This window comes from Amblyraja radiata, chromosome 3, assembly GCF_010909765.2.
Source record: "Amblyraja radiata isolate CabotCenter1 chromosome 3, sAmbRad1.1.pri, whole genome shotgun sequence".
Taxonomy (NCBI): Eukaryota; Metazoa; Chordata; class Chondrichthyes; order Rajiformes; family Rajidae; genus Amblyraja; species Amblyraja radiata.
Genome location: NC_045958.1, coordinates 108,879,675 through 108,901,084, shown reverse-complemented (window position 1 = coordinate 108,901,084; position 21,410 = coordinate 108,879,675). Strand labels below are relative to the sequence as shown.

Sequence of the window (21,410 nt, the reverse complement as noted above, 5' to 3'; positions counted from 1 at the left end):
TTGACGTGAACTATTTTATGGAATAGGAGTAGAATTAGGCTGTTCGGCCCATCAAGTCTACACTGCCATTCAATCGCGGCTGATCTATCTCTCCCTCCTAACCCCATTCTCCTGCCTTCTCCCCATAACCCCTGGCACCTGCACTAATCAGACACTGTGACAAATATGAGCTAACTAAACGTAACCTTTTTCTTCACAGCTACCAAGCAATGTACAGCTACAACCCTCGGAACGAAGATGAACTGGAACTTAAAGAAGGAGACATTGTTGACGTGATGGAAAAGTGTGACGATGGATGGTTTGTTGGTACGTGCAACTTATTGTCTCTTTCACAATATAAGACTGTGAGTCATAGAGAGCAGAATTAGGCCATTCGGCCCATCACGTCTACCCCACCATTCAATCATGGCTGACCTATCTCTCCCTCTCAACCCCATTCTCCTGCCTGCTCGCCATAACCCCTGACACCCGCACTAATCAAGAATCTGACAATAGATAGACACAAAATGCTGGAGTCACTCAGCAGGACAGGCAGCATCTCTGGAGAGAAGGAATGGGTGACGTTTCAGCTCGAGACCCTTCTTCAGACTTGAAACGTCACCCGTACCCTCTCGACCTGAAATGTCACCTATAACTTTTCTCCAGAGATGCTGTCTGTCTGACCCGTTGAGTTACCAGCTTTTTGTGTCAATCTTCCGTTTAAACCAACATCTGTAGTTCGCTCCTACACAAGAATCTATCAATCCATTGACGCGACCTCCACAATTGTCTGTGGCAATGAATTCCACAGATTCTCCACACTCTGGCAAAAGATATTCTTCCTCATCTCCATTCCAATGGTACGTCCTTTTATTCTCAGGCTGCGCCCTCTGGTCCTAGACTCTCCCACGAGTGGAAACATTCACTCAATTTTGACCTTTCATTATTCGATAGGCTTCAATGAGATGCCCCATCATCCTTCTAAACTCCAGTGAGTACAGGCCCAAAGCCTTTCAATGCTCCTCATAAATCAACCCATTTCACGTACAGAGGAGCCCACAGAATAGCGCGAATATATCATTCAGAAATCCATACCATATAGTCACAGCATGGAAACAGGCCCTTTTGCCCAAATTACCCACGCCGACCAAGATGCCCCATATACACTAGTCCCACATGCCCGTGTTTAGCCCGTATCCCTCTAAACCTTATCACTATAATAGTTCACATTTCAGCAATGTCGTAGAATCACACAGCACGAAATACAGGCTCGACTTGTCCATGCCAACCAAGATGTTCCATTGAAGCTGGTCCCATTTGACCCTGCTTGGCCCATATGGGCCTACACCTTTCCTGTCCATGTAATTTAAATGCTGTTATACTACCTGCCTCAACTACCTCTGGCAGCTCGTTCCATGTGCCCATCATCCGTGTAAAAGATTGCCCCTCAGGTTCCTATTACATCTTTCCCCTCTCAACGCAACGTTTAAGAAACAATTAGACAGGTACATCGATGGCCATAAGGTCATAAGTGATAGGAGTAGAATTAGGCCATTTGGCCCATCAAGTTTACTCCGTCATTCAATCATGGCTGATCTATCTCTCCCTCCTAACCCCATTCTCCTGCCTTCTCCCCATAACCTCCGACACCCGCACTAATCACGAATCAATCTATTTCTGCCTTAAAAATATCCACTGACGGCCTCCACTGCCTTCTGTGGCAAAGAATGCCACAGATTCACCACCCTCTGACTAAAGAAATGTTTCCTCATCTCCTTCCTAAAAGAACGTCCTTTAATTCTGAGGCTGTGACCTCTGGTCCTAGACTCTCCCACTAGTGGAAACATCCTCTCCACATCCACTCTATCCAAGCCTTTCACTATTCTGTATGTTTCAATGAGGTCCCCCATCATTCTTCTAAACTCCAGTGAGTACAGGCCCAGTGCCGTCAAATGCTCATCATAGGTTAACCTACTCATTCCTGAGATCATTCTTGTAAACCTCCTCTGGACCCTCTCCAGAGCCAGCACATCCTTCCTCAGATATGGTGCCCAAAATTGCTCACAATATTCCAAATGCGGCCTGACCAGCGCCTCATAGAGCCTCAGCATTACATCCCTGTTTTTGTATACAAGCCCTCTTGAAATAAATGCTAGCAGTGAGTTTGCCTTCTTTGGGACAGGTTTAGAGGGATATGGGCCAAACGCAGGCAGGTGGGACAAGTGTAGACGGGACATGTTGGTTGGTGTGGGCATGTTGGGCTGAAGGGCCTGTCTCCACGCTGTAAGACTCTAAGGGTCCCAAACCCTAAACATCACCTATGCTGCCTGACCCGTTGAGTTATTCCAACATTTTGTGTCTTTTCTTGTAAAACAGCATCTGTGTCTCCAAATTACGGTGTACTTGTCCATAATCCTGAAGGATCTTCCATACAAATTATTAACAGTGGAAGGCCTGAAACTCTCTTGTGGCCTCCAATAATGCACCCTCATTGAACATGTACAGCCCCTGACAGACATGAAGAGTGCAGGAAGGAACTGCAGATGTTGATTTAAACTGAAGACAGACACAAGAGGCCGGAGTCAGACAGCATCTCTGGTGACGTTTCGGGTTTAGGCCCTTCTTCAGCCTGGGAGCGAGAGAGATAGACGGTGATAAAGAGGGATATAGAACAAATGAATGAAAGATATGCAAAAAAGTAACAATGAGAAAGGAAACAGGCCATTAGCTGCAGGCCAGGTGAAAACGTGTCACAGACAATGAGACTCACAAGGACGACATTCAAACGAGTACAATGACTAGAGTGGGGGATGGACGGAGAGAGAGGGGATGCAAGGGTTGCGTGAAGTTAGAGACGTCTCTGGCGCTGCATTCGCTGTGAGGCAGCAACTCTACCTCTGCGCCACCATGCCGCTGTTACCTGAAGTTAGAGTCAATGTTCATACCACTGCCCAAGCGAAATATGAGGTGCTGTTCCTCCAATTTGCACTGGGCCTCACTCTGACAATGGAGGAGGGCCCAGGACAGAAAGGTCAGCGTGGGAATGGGATGGGGAGTCTGTGAGAAAAAGTGTTTCCTCGTCTCCGTTCTAAATGGCTTACCCCTTATCCCTAAACTGTGGCACCTGGTTCTGGATTAGCTCAGGATACTTCCAGTTTCCAGCCCCACAAAGTGGACGCTTCTGCTACGGGGCCAATGAGGTAGATGGTAGTTCAGGACTGCTCTCTAGTTGGCAATAGGATGGTTACGTCTTTATCACAGAGAGAGTTGTGAGTCTGTGGAATTCTCTGCCTCTGAGGGCAGTGGAGGCCGGTTCTCTGGATACTTTCAAGAGAGAGCTAGATAGGGCTCTTGAAGATAGCGGAGTAAGGGGATATGGGGAGAAGGCAGGAACGGGGCACTGATTGTGGATGATCAGCCATTGAATGGCGGGGCTGGATCGAAGGGCCGAATGGCCTACTGCTGTACCTATTGTCTATTGTCTATAGTTGCCTGGTTTAGTGCACTTAATCCCCAAGTCCCCTAGTTTAGTGAACAAAACTAAGGCTCAAAGATTCTTCATCTAGGAGAGTGGAAACAAAAGTTAATTTTAAGTTGCAGTGAAGCTGGAGGAAGGACAGATAAGACAAAGGGAATATCTCAGATTGGACGAGGCCAGAGTAAAACAAAACTTGTCCTGTCTGAGATATTCCCATTGTCCAATCCATCTTTTCTCCACTTTCCCCGCAACTTAAAAGTACCGTGCTTTCCTTCTTTCCAGTTCTCACGAAGGGACTTTGATCTGAAACGTTGTCACCGTTCTCTTTCCATAGATGATCCCTGAGTCGTTGAGAATCGGCAAAGTCCTGTAGAGATTGGAACATTATTATTACCAGCCGCGTGTAATGAATTAATTCTTGATGACCAGTCAAGAGATTTGATGTTTCGTTTAGTTTGGTTTAGATTGCATTTAGTTTAGATACAGCGCGGAAACAGGCCATTCAGCCTAACGAGTCTGCGCCGACCAGTGATCCCCGCACACGAACACACTATCTGTCCTAAGCGCACTGGCGACAATTTGCACCAATTTTACCAAGCCAATGAACTTACAAACCTGTAGATTTTTGGAGCGTGGGAAGAAACCGGAGCTCCCGGAGAAAACGCACCCAGGTCATAGGGAGAACATACAAACTACGTACAGACAGCACCCGTAGTCAGGATCGAACCTGGGTGTTTGCCGCTGTGAGGCAGCAACTCTACCGCTGCACCACCGTGCCACCCAAGGACTAGGACTATGTATCTCATCAGAAGTTTTCTATTGAGCCATTTGGCCAGAGCATTGCATCAGTATTCTTGATATCTATTTTCTAAATGTTTTGATTCATGTCAGCTATAGTGTCATAGAGTCAAACAGGCCCTTCAGCCCAACTTGCCCAAACCGGCCAACATGTCCCAGCTACACTAGTTCCATCTGCCCGCGTTTTGGCCCATATCCCTCCAAACCTGCCCTATCCATGTACCTATCTGTTTCTTAAACGTTGGGATAGTCCCTGCCTCAACTACCTCCTCCACCAGCTCACTCCATACACCCACCACCCTTTGTGTGGAAAAGGTTACCCATCAGATTCCTATTGAATCTTTACCCTTAAACCTATGTCCTCTGGTCCTCAATTCACCTACTCTGGGCATCTACCCGATCTATTCCTCTCATGATTTTATACACCTCTATAAGATCACTCCTCATCCTCCTGCACGCCAAGGAATAATAATAATAATAATAAATTTTATTTAATGGGCGCCTTTCATACATCTCAAGGACACCTTACATAGTAATCGGAATAAAAACATATAATCGGAATAAAACAAGTAATTAAAGACATCACAGTGACACAAATTAAAAACAGAATTCAATCCAAAAACAGAAAATCAAAAACAGTGTGAAAAGAGAGCAGCGGCAGCCAAAGTGCGCCAGCGTCCACTCTCTCTTCACGGCAGCCATCTTGGACACAGACCTACAGGACTACAATTAGACAAAAAAATCATCCCCCCACAGTGGATAGCACTGTGGAGGAAGGCACAATGTCCAGTCCCCACCCCATGATCACCCCAAAGTCAGGCCTATTGAGGCCACCGCAATTGCCTGTACGGAGGCCCGATGTCCCTGGCCGTTCTCACCGGGTGGTCTTGCCCCGGCGTCGGGAGAGTCCTTTCGGCGGCTGGGCCACTTGGAACGGCCGCTTCCTGATTGGAGCCGGCGGCTGCCGAAGCCGACAAGGCCGCGCCGGTTTGGCGCTTCCAGGCTCCAGATGAAAAAGTCGGCGCCCGCTCTCCGCACTGCCGCCTTGCCGCCTCTACGCACGCAGTCTCTCCGCACGCCGCCTCTCCGCTCCGCAAACCCGCAGCCCGGAGATGTTGCTCACGGCGGTCCAGCTCGCCAGAGCTCCAGCGCGGCGACCCAGGCAAGGCATCGCCCGCTCTGCTCCGCTCCGCTCCGCTCCAGCGCTCCAATGCTGTGCCGCCACCCAGGCCGAGGTGCTGGGTGGTTCCCGCCAAGAAACGGCGCTCCAAGCCCGCTGGTAGGCCACGAGGACGGGTCGACGGGCAGCCCGGAAAAAAGGCTGCCACACCGACCAGGTAGGGACCTATAAATAAAGTAACACCTACCCCCCCACATTAAAAGACCATATCCCCTACAAACAAAAAAACAGGACTCACTAAAAACTATTAAAAAAAACGAATTTAAGACGGACGGCTGCTGGCTAGCAGCCGTTCACCAAGATAGCTCCTCCTCCCGGAATAGAGTCCCAGCCTGCTTAACCTCTCCCTACAGCTCAGACCCTCTAGTCCTGGCAACATCCAAAGTAAATCTTCTCTGTACCCTTTCCAACTTGCCAACATTTTTCCTGTAACATGGTGCCCAGAAATGAACACAATACTCTAAATGCAGCCTCATCAACATCTTATATAACTGCAAGGTAGACACTAAATGCTGGAGTAACTCAGCGGAACAGGCAGCATCTCTGGAGGGAAGGAATGGGTGACGTTTCGGGTCAAGACCCTTCTTCAGACTGATGTCAGGGGAGTGGGCGGGACAAAGATAGAATGTAGTCGGAGACAGTAAAACTGGTGGGAAAGCAAGGGCTATTTGAAGTTGGAGAAGTCCATTTTCATACCGCTGGGGTGTAAGCTACCCAAGAAAAATATGAGGTGCTGTTCCTCCAATTTGCGCTGGGCCTCACTCTGACAATGGAGGAGACGCAGGACAGAAATGTCAGATTTGGGAATGGGAAGGGGAGTTGAAGTGCTGAGCAACTGTGAGATCAGGTAGGTTAAGGCGGACTGAGCGGAGGTGTTCAGCGAAATGATCGCCGGGCCTGCGCTTGGGTCTCGCCGATGTACAGTGACATCAAATGCTGGAGTAACTCAGCGGGCAGGCATAATCTCTGGAGATAGAACTGCAATATGACCTCCCAACTTTTATATTCAATACTCTGACTGATGAATGCCAAAGTGTCAAAAGTCTTTTTGACCACCCTATCTACCTGAAACTCCACCTTCAATGTTCTATCCATTCAGTCATCTCTCCTTGGATCCTATGCAATCTAATCTTCCAGAGCAGCCTACCATGCATAACCTTGTCAAATGCGTTACTGAAGTCCATGTATACAACATCCACAGCTCTGCCCTTTAATAAACTTCAATAAACTCAATCAGATTTGTGAGTCACGACCTTCCACGTACAAAACCATGCTGACCAGCCCTAATCAGCCCTTGTCCATCTAAATGCCTGTATAACCTATCCCTCAGAATAATCTCTAGTAACTTTCCAACTACAGATGTTAAGCTCACTGTTAAGTTCCCAGCATTTTCCCTGCAGCCCTTCTTGAAAAGAGGTACAACATTTGCCACCCTCCAATCTTCCAGCACCTCTCCTGTATTTACGGACGACTCATAAATTTCAACCAGGGCTCCCACAATTTCCTCTCTGGTTTCCACTATGTCCTCTGATATATCTGATCAGGCCCAGGAGGTTTGTTTACCTTCAAACGCGACAGTACCTTCAGTACTTCCTCAACGGTAACACTGACTGCTCTCAAGGCACTTCCATTGATTGCCCCAATTTCCTCCGTCCTACTGTCTTTCTCCTCGGTAAATACAGAGGAGAAATACTCATTGAGGACCTTGCCCATCTCCTGTGGCTCCACACAGAGGTGACCGCTTTGATTCCTGAGAGGTCCCAATCTCTAGTTACCCTTTTTCCCCTTATGTATTTATAAAATCTCTTGAGATAGTCCAGAGCTATCTCCTGGCCCCTTTTTGCCCTTCTGAATTTGTCCTTTTTTTACTTTGCTCCTTACTTCCCGAAACTCCTCCGGGGATACACTTGATTCCAGCTGCCTTTCCCTGTCCCATGCATCCTTCTTATTCTTGATCAATTTCCCTCATCAGCCAAGCTTCCTTACGTTTGCCTGCTTTTCCCTTTACTCTTAACGGGGATGTACACATCCTAAGCTTTCTTCAGTACATTTTAAAAAACATCCCACTTGGCCGATGTTCCTTTCCCCTCAAATAACCTGCTCCAGTCAACTTGAGCGAGACCTTCTCTCATACCCTCAAAGTTGGCCTTACCCCAGTTGAGCATTTTAACACGTGGACCCTCTCCGTCCCGATCCATAACTATCTTAAACCTAATCGAACTGTGGTCACTGGTTCCCAAAAGGCTCCTCCACACACACTTTATTAACTTGCCCTTCCCAATTTCCCAATACTAGACCCAGCGTTGCCCTCTCATGTGTGGGGGCCTCCACACACTGCTTGAGAAAACTCTCCTGAACACCTTTAAGAAATTGTACCCCATCTGAACCCTTCACGCTATGATTTTCCCAGTCAATATTGGGAAAGTTAAAATCCCCTACAACAACAACCTTATTTGTCCTGCAGCTGTCTGCAATAGACAATAGACAATAGGTGCAGGAGTAGGCCATTTGGCCCTTCGAGCCAGCACCGCCATTCATTGTGATCATGGTTGATCATCCACAATCAGTATCCCGTTCCTGCCTTTTCCCCTTATCCCTTGACTCCGTTATCTTTAAGAGCTCTATCTAAAGGGCCTGTCCCACTTGGCAATTATTTTCGGCGACTGCCGGCATCATTGACTGACGCATCAGGTCACCGAAAAAGTCGCGGCTTGATGACGTATCGGCGCGCGGTGTTTCCTCAAGCGTCGCAACATTTTTTTTGTCGCCGCTGGATTTTGAAATGTTCAAAATCTTTCGGCGACCCTGATATGTCAGTCAATGAACTCTCGAACTCTAACAGGCCCTTAACTCTCTCTTGAAAGCATCCAGAGAATTGTCCTCCATGCCACTGGAGGCTGAGAATTCTACAATCACATTTGTTCTTCTAATTCCCGTTGACTATTTGGGGGTCTGTAGTACACCCCCAACAAGGTGATCATCCCTTATAGTTTCAGCTCTGCATTACTTTATCCTGGAGACCTGTGTGCACTGTGATTTAGATTGAAGCTGCCAAAAATATGTTTGCTTGATCGATGAAGGATCCATTTGTATAAAATATCACATTTGGATTATAACACACAGTAAAGTGTAATAACACTATTACCAACCAGGAAAGTATAACTTGATTACTGACTACACTTGCAGTTGGAAGGGGGTGATAAACTGAGTAGTGAATATTGAAATGCTTTGAGAAATTATCCAATCGGTAACAAATCCATTAAGTATTAGATTTAGATTTTAGCTTCAGATTTAGAGATACAGCATGGAAAGTCCCATCAGCCCACTGAGTCCACGCTGGCCATTAATCACCCGTTCCCACTAGGTCTACGTTATCCCACTTTCGCATCCAATCCTTGCACACCAGGGGGAATTTACGGAAAGCCAATTAATCCACAAACCCGCACGTCTTTGGAGTGTGGGTGGAACCCGGAGCACCCGGAGAAAGCTCACGCGGTCACAGGGAGAAGGTGCAAACTCCGTACAGACAGCAGCCCGAGGTCAGGATCCCCCGGCGCGGTGAGGCAGCAGCCCTACACGGTTGCCGCCCTGACTGAGCTATCCTTGCCTTGAGTTGACACTGAGAGGGGAAAGCACTTAAATAAATCAACACTAGTCCCTCGCCTCCAGAGCCGCTGCCCTCAAACGCTTCACAACCTCTACCCTCTCGCCAAAAAAAATTTAAACGTCACGAACGAACACAGGCAAACGGAGCTCAAAAGGAGATGTCGAGAGCCACAGTTGTCCAAGGTTGAGGTCTTACTGTTGTCAAACATTTTGCCACATCTCAAGAGACTTTCCTAGGAACGTCCATCGACATGGACACCAACTCCAGGAGGAGGAGGAGGAGGAGGATGGGACGTGCGTCCGGAGAGTCATTGCGCCATTAAGCAACGAGTAGGCCTGAATCTCCGAGCGTTTGGTCCGACTGCACGCAAGGATTGGGAAAAAAAGCATCAACGGGCACGATTGACCTGCGGGGGAGAGAAGGCAGAGAGGCTGGAATTGGACGATGAATGGAACGTGAATGGAATTGGACGTGAATGGAAAGGACGAACGGACTGCAAAAAAAACCCAAAAAACAAAACAAAAAAAACTTTGATTGCACCTCAAACCAAAACATCATCTTCCTCGGAGTCACATGCGCCCGGTAAGTGGACCTTGCCGCCTCTCCTTCCATGCAGTTCCCCACGAAAGTAAAACATAATGGATGATGAGTTTAACATGTGCAGAATGCTGAGTGTGTTGTAACCTCCCCCAACGATGCATGAACCTGTACCGTGAGCGATCTTTTTTTTTTTTGTCGCGTTTGTTTGCGCACTTTGCCTGTTTCTGTAAGTCTCTTCCCCCAAACGGCGCCTGTCTGTCTGACTGACTTGCCTGCCTGCCGTTTTCCCAGCAAAGTATACCAGTAATAAAGGAGTCGTGTCTTGTCCTTATTTTGTCTTCCCAGATTGTCAGTTGCCTCCACTTGTGGAATCATCCGTGGAAAAGGGCACGGAACAGCCCCCGGGTCCCCAGGAAGGTTGTCTCGCCTCCCCCGTGCCCAGTGGAGCCAGTCCATTGATGGACGGGAGCGCGATGGATCCTCTGGTCAAGCCCACTCCAGCCCGGTCACCTGCCTCTGTGTCCTCTGAGGGGATGAGTTGGACGTATCTCAAACCTCTGGGCGGCACGGAGCCCGAGAGCGAAGCGATAAGTTTACCGGGCGTGGAAGAAATCACTCTGGCATCACCGGCATCGTCTCCCAACCTCATTCCGGGCAAGACCCCTTCTTCTCCAGCTCTCCCTGTAATCCCGATTCAATGTGCGCCTCCCTTAGGACCAGAGCGCGTCGACGGGTGCTTGCCGCCGTCCCATGATTTCCAGGAGGAGTCTGGAGGGCCGGGGAAGATGGACGCTGCCGGTGAGGCGGCCAATGCACCGTGCGAGATGCCATGCGGGATGCAGGTGGAGGTCGCCAACTACCTCGGGCCGACCAGCGAGTTCCTGGAGCAGATGATCGGCAACGTCCCGGCCAGCGTCCCCCCCGCCAGCCAGAGCGAGAAGAGCTGCCAGGAGCAGGACTCCAACCTCCTGGCCCTGTCCGCCACCTTCGGCATGCTGGTGGACGAGGGCATGCACCTCCTGCGCAAGACCATGGAAAACGTCCACTCCAGCGTGCAGTCGGGCAACAAGCAGATGCACACGGACATGGTGCACCTCCACAACGTCATCCAGGTGGGCTGGGTCCAGCTGGCCGAGCAGATGAGCTCCCTCATCGGTGTGCTCACCACCCTGGTCCAGAACCAGCAGACCTCCTCCACCTTGCTACGAAACGTGGCCCTCCAGAGTACCATAGCGATATCAGAACGGCATTTCCCAGAATATCTCGGTTGCACCTCTGTCCCGCATGTGACTGAAGACGCACTGCCTCCGGCGCGCCTCCTCGCAGAAGAAACTCTGAGTCGTGCTTCTGTGGACAAGTCAGCATCCGGTCACCATCCCAATTCTGAAAGATATTAATGAAATGCCATATGTTACCGGTTTTTTTGTTTTTCAAAAATACACGTATTCTGCACAGTGGTTCGGTGGTGGAACTGTTTCTGAATAGCACCGACTTTATTAACTCAGCGGGACAGGCAGCATCCCTGGGGAGAAGGAATGGGTGACGTTTCGGGTCGAGACCCGTGTTCGGACTGAGAGTCGGGGGGAGAGTTGAAGTTCTCTAACTTCAAGTAGAACCCTTGCTTTCCCTCTCTCTCCGTCCAGTAAAGAAGGCATTGGGTATGCTTGCTTTCATCGGGCAGGGCACCGAGTCAGGGTCAGGAGTCAGGATGCAGCCTTAGAGGATGTGTAGAAAGGAACTGCAGATGTATACCAAAGATTGACAGAGAGTGCTGGAGTAACTCAGCGGGTCAGGCAGCATCTCTGCAGGACACGGATAAGTGATGTTTCAGGTCGAGACCCTTCTTCACACTTAAGAAGAGTCCCGACCCGAATCGTCACTCATCATCCTTTTTCCCCGGAGATGCTGCCTGACCCGCTGAGTTACTCCAGCACTCTGTGTTTGCAGCTTTATAGGACTTTGGTAAGGCCGCATTTGAATAAATATTTGCATTGAATACATTTTATTAGCCAAGTATGTATACATACAAGGAATTTGCCTTGGTGCTTTGCTCGCAAGTTACAACACGATATACAGAGGACAGTTGTTTTGGTCGCTTAGTGGAGACTCACAGAGAGTTGTGAGTCTGTGGAATTCTCTGCCTCAGAGGGCGGTTCTCTGGATACTTTCAAGAGAGAGCTAAATAGGACTCTTAAAGATAGCGGAGTCAGGGGATATGGGGAGAAGGCAGGAACGGGGTACTGATTGGGGATGATCAGCCATGATCACATTGAATGGTGGTGCTGGCTCGAAGGGCCGAATGGCCTCCTCCTGCACCTATTGTCTATTGTCTATTGGAGGCTTTGGAGAAGGTGCACAAGAGCTGAGAGGAGAAGTTGGACCGATTGAATTGTTTTTGCTGTTGAGGGGAGATCTGATAGAAGTATATAAACTTTTGAAAAGCGTAGCCAGTGCTTCTTAAATTATTTTGGTGTCATTCACCCTTGAATCTTTATCACAAAATTTCATTCACCCTTGACTAAATTTTCTTCTATTTTTTGGTGATTTTCGTCTTATTCTCTCTCCCTTATATAACAATTTTACATATCAATTATTTTGTCACATGAGCGAAACACATAAATTAACTAATTTCTGAAGTGTTTATTTTATTCAACATTTTGAACATCCTAAAAATATGTTAAGAAAACCAGGAGTGGGAAAAAAAAGTTAAATTACCACTGGAGTTGGAAAATCATTCTATTAAAACGATTAAAAAAAAACTCCAACAGCCAAACACTGGGCTTCAGCCCCATCCTACCCTTTTGGGCTTTGATCACTGCCATTTGTTTCTTGGAAAAATTTATGATCCCACTAGCTCGTCTGGCCTTCCCTAAAAGGTTATATGACAGTAAATGTGGGAAATATCCCGCTACTTTGAAATTAGAAAACCATAGGTAGAGAGAAAAAAACCAAATCACATTTCCAGCTCCACTGACATTAAAAACCAATAATAACTCATCATCCACTTTAATGGCAATGTCTTTTTTAAGGATAGAAAAAAAAAAAATATATATATATATCTGAACAAATTAAGTCATTCACCCTTCATTCGCCCCTCTAGTTTCATTCACCCCAAAATAATTTCATTCGCCCTTGGGTGAACCATTTACCTTTTTAAGAAGTGCTGGCGTCAAGGATGGAAATATCAGATACTAGTACGGTAGCTTTAAGCTGATAGGGTCAAAGTTTAAAGGAGATGTACAGGGCAACTTTTTTACACAGAGAGGGGTGGGTGCCTGGAAGGCGTTGCTGGGGGGTCGTGGTTGAGGCAGATATGATAGTAGTATTTAAGAGGCTTGTGGATATGCAGGGAATGGAGGGATATGGATTATGTGCGGGCTGATAAGGCGTGGCATTGCGTTCGGCAGACATTGTGGGCTGAAGGGCCTGTTTCTGCCCTGTACTTACCTGTATTCTATGTTCTAATAGAACATAACAGCATCTATAGGCATATTTATCATCTTTCTCAGTCAAAAGGGTCAACCTGCAATCAGACATCTCCCCTCGACATTATTCTATATGTCTACAATTCTCTTGTTTTCGTCGTAACGTTGTTTATTCTTACTTGTGTCTCTCTCGTTCTAGTTCCTCCACGTTTATTCTTTGTACGTACAATAAACCTTTCAGTATGATGTCTGTCCGCGTTCTTGGTGGCTCTCGGACCGCTGTGAAATAACGTTGCCTCCTTGGACAGATAGGCAGCCAAGTGAAGCCATGTGCCTTTCTACAGGGGGGCATGGTCATTTCCAGATACCTCACGGCACCCCAGAGACCCAGGTTCGATCCTGATCTCGGGTGCTGTCCGTGCGGAGTTTGCGCGTTCTCCCGTGAGTTTCCTCAGGGTTCTCGGGACATCCCAAAGATGTGCGGGTGTGTAGCTTAATAGGCTCTCTGTGAATTTCCCCCTAGTGTGTAGGGAGTGGAGGTGATAATGGCATTACGTAGAACTAGCAGGAACGGGTTGATCGATGGTCGGTGTGGACTCGGTGCGCTGAAGGGCTATTTCCACGCTGTATCTTTCAATCGACTAATCAATCAAACAATCAATCAATCAATCCCAGGCTGTGTTAACGTGCTGGAGAAACAAGGAAGTGCAGACACTGGTTTACAAAATAAATATTAAAAGTGTCGGAATAACCCAACAGGTCTCTTTAGAACATGGATAGGTGACGTTTTGGGTCAGGAACCTTTATCAGACTGAAGAAGGGTCCCGACCCGAAATGTCACCTATCCATGTTCTCGTGCTGCTTTCATAAGTGATAAAGCGCAGAATTAGGCCATTCGGCCCATCGTCTACTCCGCCATTCAATCATGGCTGATCTATCTCTCCCTCCGAAACCCTTTCTCCTGCCTTCTCCCCATAACCCTTGACACCCGTACTAATCACTGCCTGAGCTGCTCAGTTACTCCAGCACTCTGTCTGTTTTTGTGTTAGAATACTACATTTTGTTTACTGTTAGTGTACCACACTTATTGTGTTAGTACACTACTCCTTGACTATCTGCTCAGAATGTCTTAAGGTCATAAGTGACTGGAACAGAATTAGACCATTCGGCCCATCAAGTTACTCCGCCATTCAATCATGACTGATCTATCTCTCCCCCTCAAAACCCATTCTCCTGCCTTCACCCCATAACCCCTGACACCCATACTAATCAAGAATCTGTCGATCTCTGCCTTAAAAATAACCATCGATGACCTCCACAGCCTTCTGTGGCAAAGAATTCCACAGATTCACCACCCTCTGACTAAACAATTTCCTCCTCCTTCAAGGAACATCCTTTAATTCTGAGGCTGTGGCCTCTGGTCCTGGACTCTCCCACTAGTGGAAACATCCTCTCCACATCCGCTCTATCCAGGCCTTTCACTATTCTGTATGTTTCAATGAGGTCCCTCCTCCCTCATCCTCCTAAACTCCAGTGAGTACAGGCCCGGTGCCGACAAACGCTCATCATATGTTAACCCACTCATTGCTGGGATCATTCTTGTAAACCTCCTCTGGACCCTCTCCAGAGCCAGCACATCCTTCTTCAGATATGGGGCCCACAATTGCTCACAATATTCCAAATGCGGCCTGACCAGCGCCTTATAGAGCCTCAGCGTCACATCGTTTTGTATTCAGGTCCTTTAATTTTAATCAGGTGATTTAATTTAATTGAATTGTCACATGTGACAAGTCACAGTGAGATTCGTTGCTTGCGTACCCCAGGTAGGCAAATCGACACCACGTGAAGGGGGCGGACAAAGTTATATAGTATCCCTCTTGAGATAAATTCTAGCATTGTGTTTGCCTTCCTGAGGCCCCTGTCCCACTGTACAAGGTAATTCACGAGTTCTCCCGAGTTTTCCCCTGATTCGAACTCGGAGAATGTCCGTAGCGGGTCCATAGGAGTTTGTGGATGTCTCGTAGCGGCTCGTAATGCTAACGGTAGGTACTCGGGAAATCCGTTTTATTTTCATCCATGTAAAAAATGTCCACGAGTAAAAAAATACTCGTGATGAAAAAAATTGTTACTTTTTATACCTACCGTCAGCATTATGAGCCGCTACGAGACATCCACAAACTCCTACGGACCCGCTACGGACATTCTCCGAGTTTGAATCAGGGGAAAACTCGGGAGAACACGTGAATTACCTCGTACAGGGCGACAGGGGCTTTACCACCAATTCGACTTGCAAATGAACTTTTTGGGAATCCTGCAATAGCACTCCCAAGTCCCCCTTTGCACCTCCGATTTCTGGATTCTCTCCCCAGTCAGAAAATAGTCTACGCCTTTGATCCTACCACCAAAATGCATGACTCCACTCTTTGCCGCACTGTGTTCCAATGGTTGAGGAAGTTTGGGGGAAAAGGGCTCCCTAGTCAATAGAATCATCCACCTCTGCAGGATAGTTTAGCCGGATATATTGGGTGCTTAGGGGAAATGAACCTTTCTCACCAGGGCAAGTTGGTTCAATTTCCAAATTTGATGCACCTTCATCGGATGGTGCATAGTATTCTTTCGGTATTCTTTCTGTTTCTGCGGGCAGAGTAGATTAGTTTAACCTGGCATTATGTTAAACACGGACATTGTGGGCCAAAGAGCTCTGTCCCCGTGCTACAAGATGCACTAAACAGCTGTTGCTGGCTTACACAAAATAACACACAGTTATTTTGTTATCTGGAGTATTGTGTACAGTTTTGCTCTCCTAATTTGAGGAATGACATCCTTGTGATTGAGGCTGTGCAGTGTAGGTTCACAAGATTGATCCCTGGGATGGCGGGACTGTCATATGAGGAAAGATTGAAAAGACTAGGCTTGTATTCACTGGAGTTTAGAAGGATGAGGGGGAATCTTATAGAAACATATAAAATTATAAAAGTCTGAAGAAGGGTTTCGGCCCAAAACGTTGCCTATTTCCTTCGCTCCACAGATGCTGTTTGACCCGCTGAGTTTCTCCAGCACTTTTGTCTACCTAAAATTATAAAAGGACTGGACAAGCTAGATGCAGGAAAAATGTTCCCAATGTTAGGCGAGTCCAGAACCAGGGGCCACAGATTAAAGTCTTAGAATAAAGGGGAGGCCATTTAAGACTGAGATGAGAAAAACCGTTTTCACCCAGAGAGTTGTGAATTTATGGAATTCCTTGCCACAGAGGGCAGTGGAGGCGAAATCACTGGATGGATTTAAGAGAGAGTTAGATAGAGCTCTAGGGGCTAGTGGAATCAAGGGATATGGGGAAAAGGCAGGCACGGGTTATTGATTGGGGACGATCAGCCATGATCACAATGAATGGCGGTGCTGGCTCGAAGGGCTGAATGGCCTCCTCCTGCACCTATTTTCTATGTTTCCATGTGTTTAGTTTAGTTTAGACGTACAGCGTGGAAACAGGCCCTTCGGCCCACCGAGACCTTGCCGACCAGCGATCCCCGCACACTAACATTATCCTACACACACTAAGGACAATTGACTAATTTTACCAAGCCAATTAACCTACAAATCTTTGGAGTGTGGGATGAAACCAGAGCACCCGGAGAAAACCCACGCAGGTCATGGGGAGCACGCACACACTCCATACAGACAGCACCTGTAGTTGGGATCGAACCCGGGTCTCTGGCGCTCTAAGGCAGCAACTCTACCGCTGCGATACCATGCCGATGTTTCCGGTCAGGACCCTCTTTCAGTTTGAAGAAGAGTCCCGATCCGAGACGTTGCCTATCCATATTCCCCAGAGATGCTGCCTGACCCATTGAGTTACTCCAGCATTCTGTGTCTGTACTGGTCTACGTTCTATATTTTTATTCTATGAAACGGTGCTAAATCTTGCCATCTGACGGTCGATAGGTTCATAGGTACTCCTGGTCATTTTTTTCATGCATCATCGTACAAGTACGACTGATCTCATCATAAAAATATTAACTAAACTCCGATCCCCTAAAGCGAAAACCACAGATGCTGGAAGTATGAAACGAAGGCAGAGAATTCGGCCCTTCGAGCCAGCACCGTCATTCATTGTGATCATGGCTGATCGTCCCCTATCAATAATCCATGCATGCCTTCTCCCCATATCCCTTGATTCCACTAGCCCCTAGAGCTCTATCTAACTCTCTCTTAAATCCATCCAGTGATTTGGCCTCCACTGCCCTCTGTGGCAGGGAATTCCACAAATTCACAACTCTCTGGGTGAAAACGTTTTTTCTCACCTCAGTCTTAAATGGCCCCTTTATTCTAAGACTGTGGCCCCTGGTTCTGGACTCGCCCAACATTGGGAACATCTTTCCTGCATCTAGCTTGTCCAGTCCTTTTATAATTTTATATGTTTCTATAAGATCCTATATGTTTCTGTAAGATCCGTACAGATTGTGTACACACGCACGCACGCGCGCACACACACACACGCGCACACACACACACACACACACACACACACACACACAGCCACACATTTGGTCTAATATTTACCAATAGTACTTTACTGTGCTATTGACCCTAAGCCATGGCTGGTGATTAAGTGGTCTTCCATATCTCGACAATCATCATCCATGTGTGTCTAATGTTGCTGTTTGGCAGCACAGTGGACTAGCGGTAGAGTTGCTGAGAGCCCGGGTTTGATCCTGACTACGGGTGCTGTCTGTACGGAGTTTATATGTTCTCCCAGTGACCGCGTGGGTTTCCTCCGGGTGCTCCGGTTTCATCCCACTCTCCAAAGACGTGCAGGTTTGCCGGCTTTGTATAATTGTAAATTGTCCCTAGTGTGTGTCGGATAGTGTTAATGTGCGGGGATCGCTGGTCGGCGAGGACTTGGTGGGCTGAAGGGTCTGTTTCCACGCTGTATCTGTAAACTAAACTAAAAAAGAACCTCAGAAAAATATGTTTCAGTTTGAGTTTATTGTCACGTGTTTACCGAGGCACAGGGAAAAGTAAGTATGTAAGTACGTTTATTGGCCAAGTATTCACATACAAGGAATTTGCCTTGGTGCTCCGCCCACAAGTAACAACATAACATACAGTGACAGGTAGATGGGACTAGGGGAAAATAGGTGTTCGGCACGGACTTGTAGGGCCGAGATGGCCTGTTTCCGTGCTGTAATTGTTATATGGTTATATGGACAGTTATGAGTGATTCAGAAAACACTAAACATTAATAATAATAATAATAATAATAAAACATTAATGTTAAATCACCATTGATCAAGCATGTGAACCAACAAAATACCAGATTAAAGGGAGGCTACAGATTTTTGTCTGTTTAGCTTCAGTTTCAGTTTAGTTGATTGCCACATGTGTGCCGAGGCACAATGAAAAGCTTGTGTTGCGTGCTAGCCATTCAGCGGAAAGACAACGTGATTACAATCGAGGTATATGATTGCAATTGAGCGTCGCTTATTGCGGGCGTTATTGAAACTGTGAAGCGCTGAATGAAACGAGACTCTGTGTGTGGGGATGACAGGATAAACGACCGAGATGCCTGAATGTAACGAAGTTTGCCTTTTCTCTTCAATCGCAGGGACGTCTCGGCGATCCAAGTGCTTCGGTACCTTTCCAGGGAACTACGTCAAGAGGCTATAAAAACGCACGCACATTTTGCATCCACTATGAGTTTAGCACAGTGACCTCTGCCAAGCTCTCATTAAAAACAAGTCGCAATCTGTAAACACTGAAAGGACAACCTTTTGTGGCAGTGGTGTGGTTGACTGCATCTAAGTTGAGAAGCTATGCACAAGTCGGCAGAGCCTCCCACCGAGTAACAAGGACATTTCTAAACACAACGCCTTCTGATTGTGTTGCCTGGTGTGCCGCTCCACGATGTCTCGAGCATTTGTTTTTTGAATATAATTATTATTGTTATTGTTAAGGTGCACTTATTTTATTTCCCCCCATATATGGTGGTGATAGTGAATGCTTATTTATTCCATTCGGAGCAGGAGCATTACAGTTTTGTGTTGTCAACTAACTTTTATTACCGATGATTTTTGTCACAAAGTAGAATAAATGCATAATCCGTTCAGCATGTATTTCACCAGTAACTTGTACAGCTACAACAATTTGTCACTTTGAAACCAGAGGTGGAGAGATATGTAGTTTCCACACTTTTCCAAACTGGTTGATGATTTATTTTTGCTGCTAATTAGACAATAGACAATAGGTGCAGGAGTAGGCCATTCGGCCCTTCGAGCCAGCACCGCCAATTAATGGGATAATGGGAATCGGTCACAACCCAGTGATTTGTGCAGGTGGTTTGGAGTTTTTTCCTCCACTTCCACCCATTCTACTTTGAAACTGGTGAGCTAGAAAATTGTATCAGGAAGATTTGCAACATAGAATAGAGAGATGGTTCAACGTTGCCACCATTCTTTGAGGCAAGTCATATTCAGGTCGCTCGTCCAGAATTGTGGTGTTTAAACGTTTGTAGAATGGAAATGTTTTAATTTTTATGTGACTGCATTTTGGAAGTTGATGTCGGATCGAGGTGTGAGGCAAGATGTTTTGTCAGTATCGATTCGAACCTTGCGATCTTTAAGAGCTTTGAAAAGCAAGAGAGCCAATGCACCATTTGAAATTCACTTCCCTGATGTCCATTAAGTATTATTCACGGTTTGCATACAGCAAAGCTCGATCAAGGGACCCCACCTGAAACGTCACCTATCCATGTCCTCCAGAGATGCTGCCTGACCCGCTGAGTTACTCCAGCACTCTGTGAAACGTCACCTATCCATGTTTTCCAGAGATGCTGCCTGACCCGCTGAGTTACTCCAGCACTGTGAAACTTCACCTATCCACGTTCTCCAGAGATGCTGCCTGACCCGCTGAGTTACTCCAGCACTCTGTGAAACGCCACCTGTCCACGTTCTCCAGAGATGCTGCCTGACCCGCTGAGTTACTCCAGCACTTCAAGTGTGGGAGATATCCCTCTCTTAATCCCAAATGTTTTCAAAGTACATAAGTGATAGGCGCAGAATTAGGCCATTCGGCCCATCAAGTCTACTCCGCCATTCAATCATAGCTGATCTATCTCTCCCTCCTAACCCCATTCTCCTGCCTTCTCCCCATAACCCCCTGACACACATACTGATCAAGAATCCTTCTTGGTCCTTCCCTAATCGAGAAAGTTCCTGGAAGAAACTGCAGTATTTGTATAATGGTAGACCCTTTTAATAAACATGCAGTTTACTGGATAAAACATTAAGAAGGCATCATGGCGTGGTGGAGTCGCTGCCTCACAGCCCCTTAGACCTGTGTTTCCATCCTGACTCCAGGTGCCGTCTGTACAGAGTTTGTACGTTCTCCCCGTGACCCACGTGGGTTTTCTCTGGGAGCTCCGGTTTCCTCCCACACTCCAAAGAGATGCAGGTTTGTAGATTAATTGGCTTTGGTAAAAATTGTGCCTGTTGTGTGTAGGATAGCGCTAGTGTATGGGGACCGCTGGTTGGCGCAGACTTGGTGGGGCAGAAGGGCCTGTTTCCGCGCTGTATCTCTGAAGTCTAAATCTAAGCTACTTCCAGTATTTGAATAAAGGTCGATATGTCATTCCTGGATAAAACGTTTAGAAGGCATCATCTAAGCTGCTCGATTTGTCTAAAGTTTTTATTAAGAATTTGATCATCACGTACTCTAAAGGTCCTGTCCCACTTTCATGACCTAATTCACAACCTTTTTTTACTCGTGGACATTTTTCATCAGGCTAGAAAAAACGCCCCGACCTACTTGATGCCACGAGTACCTACGACTAGCATCACGACCTGCTACGACCTCGTGACGACCACGCTGCGAGTACGAGTCAAGGGCAAACTCGGCAGAGGTCGTGGATTTGGTCGTGAAAGTGGGACAGGCCCTTAAACTAAAACGACAAACTGATTGCCAAGGTTGGGCAGGAACGTACGGGCGAGATGAAGGATGCGTTAAGTGCATGTGCACCTTAGTTCAACCACGAGTGTGAGAGTTTTAATTTCTTTCATAAATGCTTGAGTTTACTACAGTGTTTGTATTTCCCCATTTTGTGTACATGTGTATATACAAGTCTGCTTTACCTTCTTGTACAGATGTTTTAGTTGTGGAGTTTTGAAACCTAACCACAAAGTCACTACTTTTTGGAAACTTTTGTAAGTCTCTGTCTTACTCTCCGACCCCCCCCCCCCCCCTTTTTACTAACGTTCTCCTTGCCAATCGCAAGCACATTTAGATGGTGCGAGCGTGTACGATAGTATTTTATGGCAGAGTTTTTGCAAACATAGTGTTACCAGCAAAAAAAAATCTAACTGTACATATATCTTTATAGAGATTAATAATGGGGGGATGAAAGGAAAAAAT

The 21,410-nt window shown here is 46.9% G+C and overlaps 1 protein-coding gene across 3 annotated transcripts in view; it reads left to right on the top strand.

The window, feature by feature from the left end:
- The window catches only part of sorbs2 (sorbin and SH3 domain containing 2), a 230,215-nt gene extending 210,364 nt beyond the window's left edge, over nt 1–19,851 (top strand). The window contains exons 26-27 of one of the 3 annotated variants that reach the window (XM_033018570.1): nt 200–306; nt 18,610–19,851. In XM_033018570.1, coding sequence (XP_032874461.1) covers nt 200–306; nt 18,610–18,671 — 169 coding nt within the window. In that variant the 3' untranslated portion in view covers nt 18,672–19,851. Of the gene's footprint in view, nt 1–199; nt 307–9,278; nt 9,433–18,609 lie in introns of those variants that run through there. The other 2 variants (XM_033018571.1, XM_033018572.1) reach the window with 2 other exon arrangements.
- Nucleotides 19,852–21,410: the final 1,559 nt, after the last annotated feature.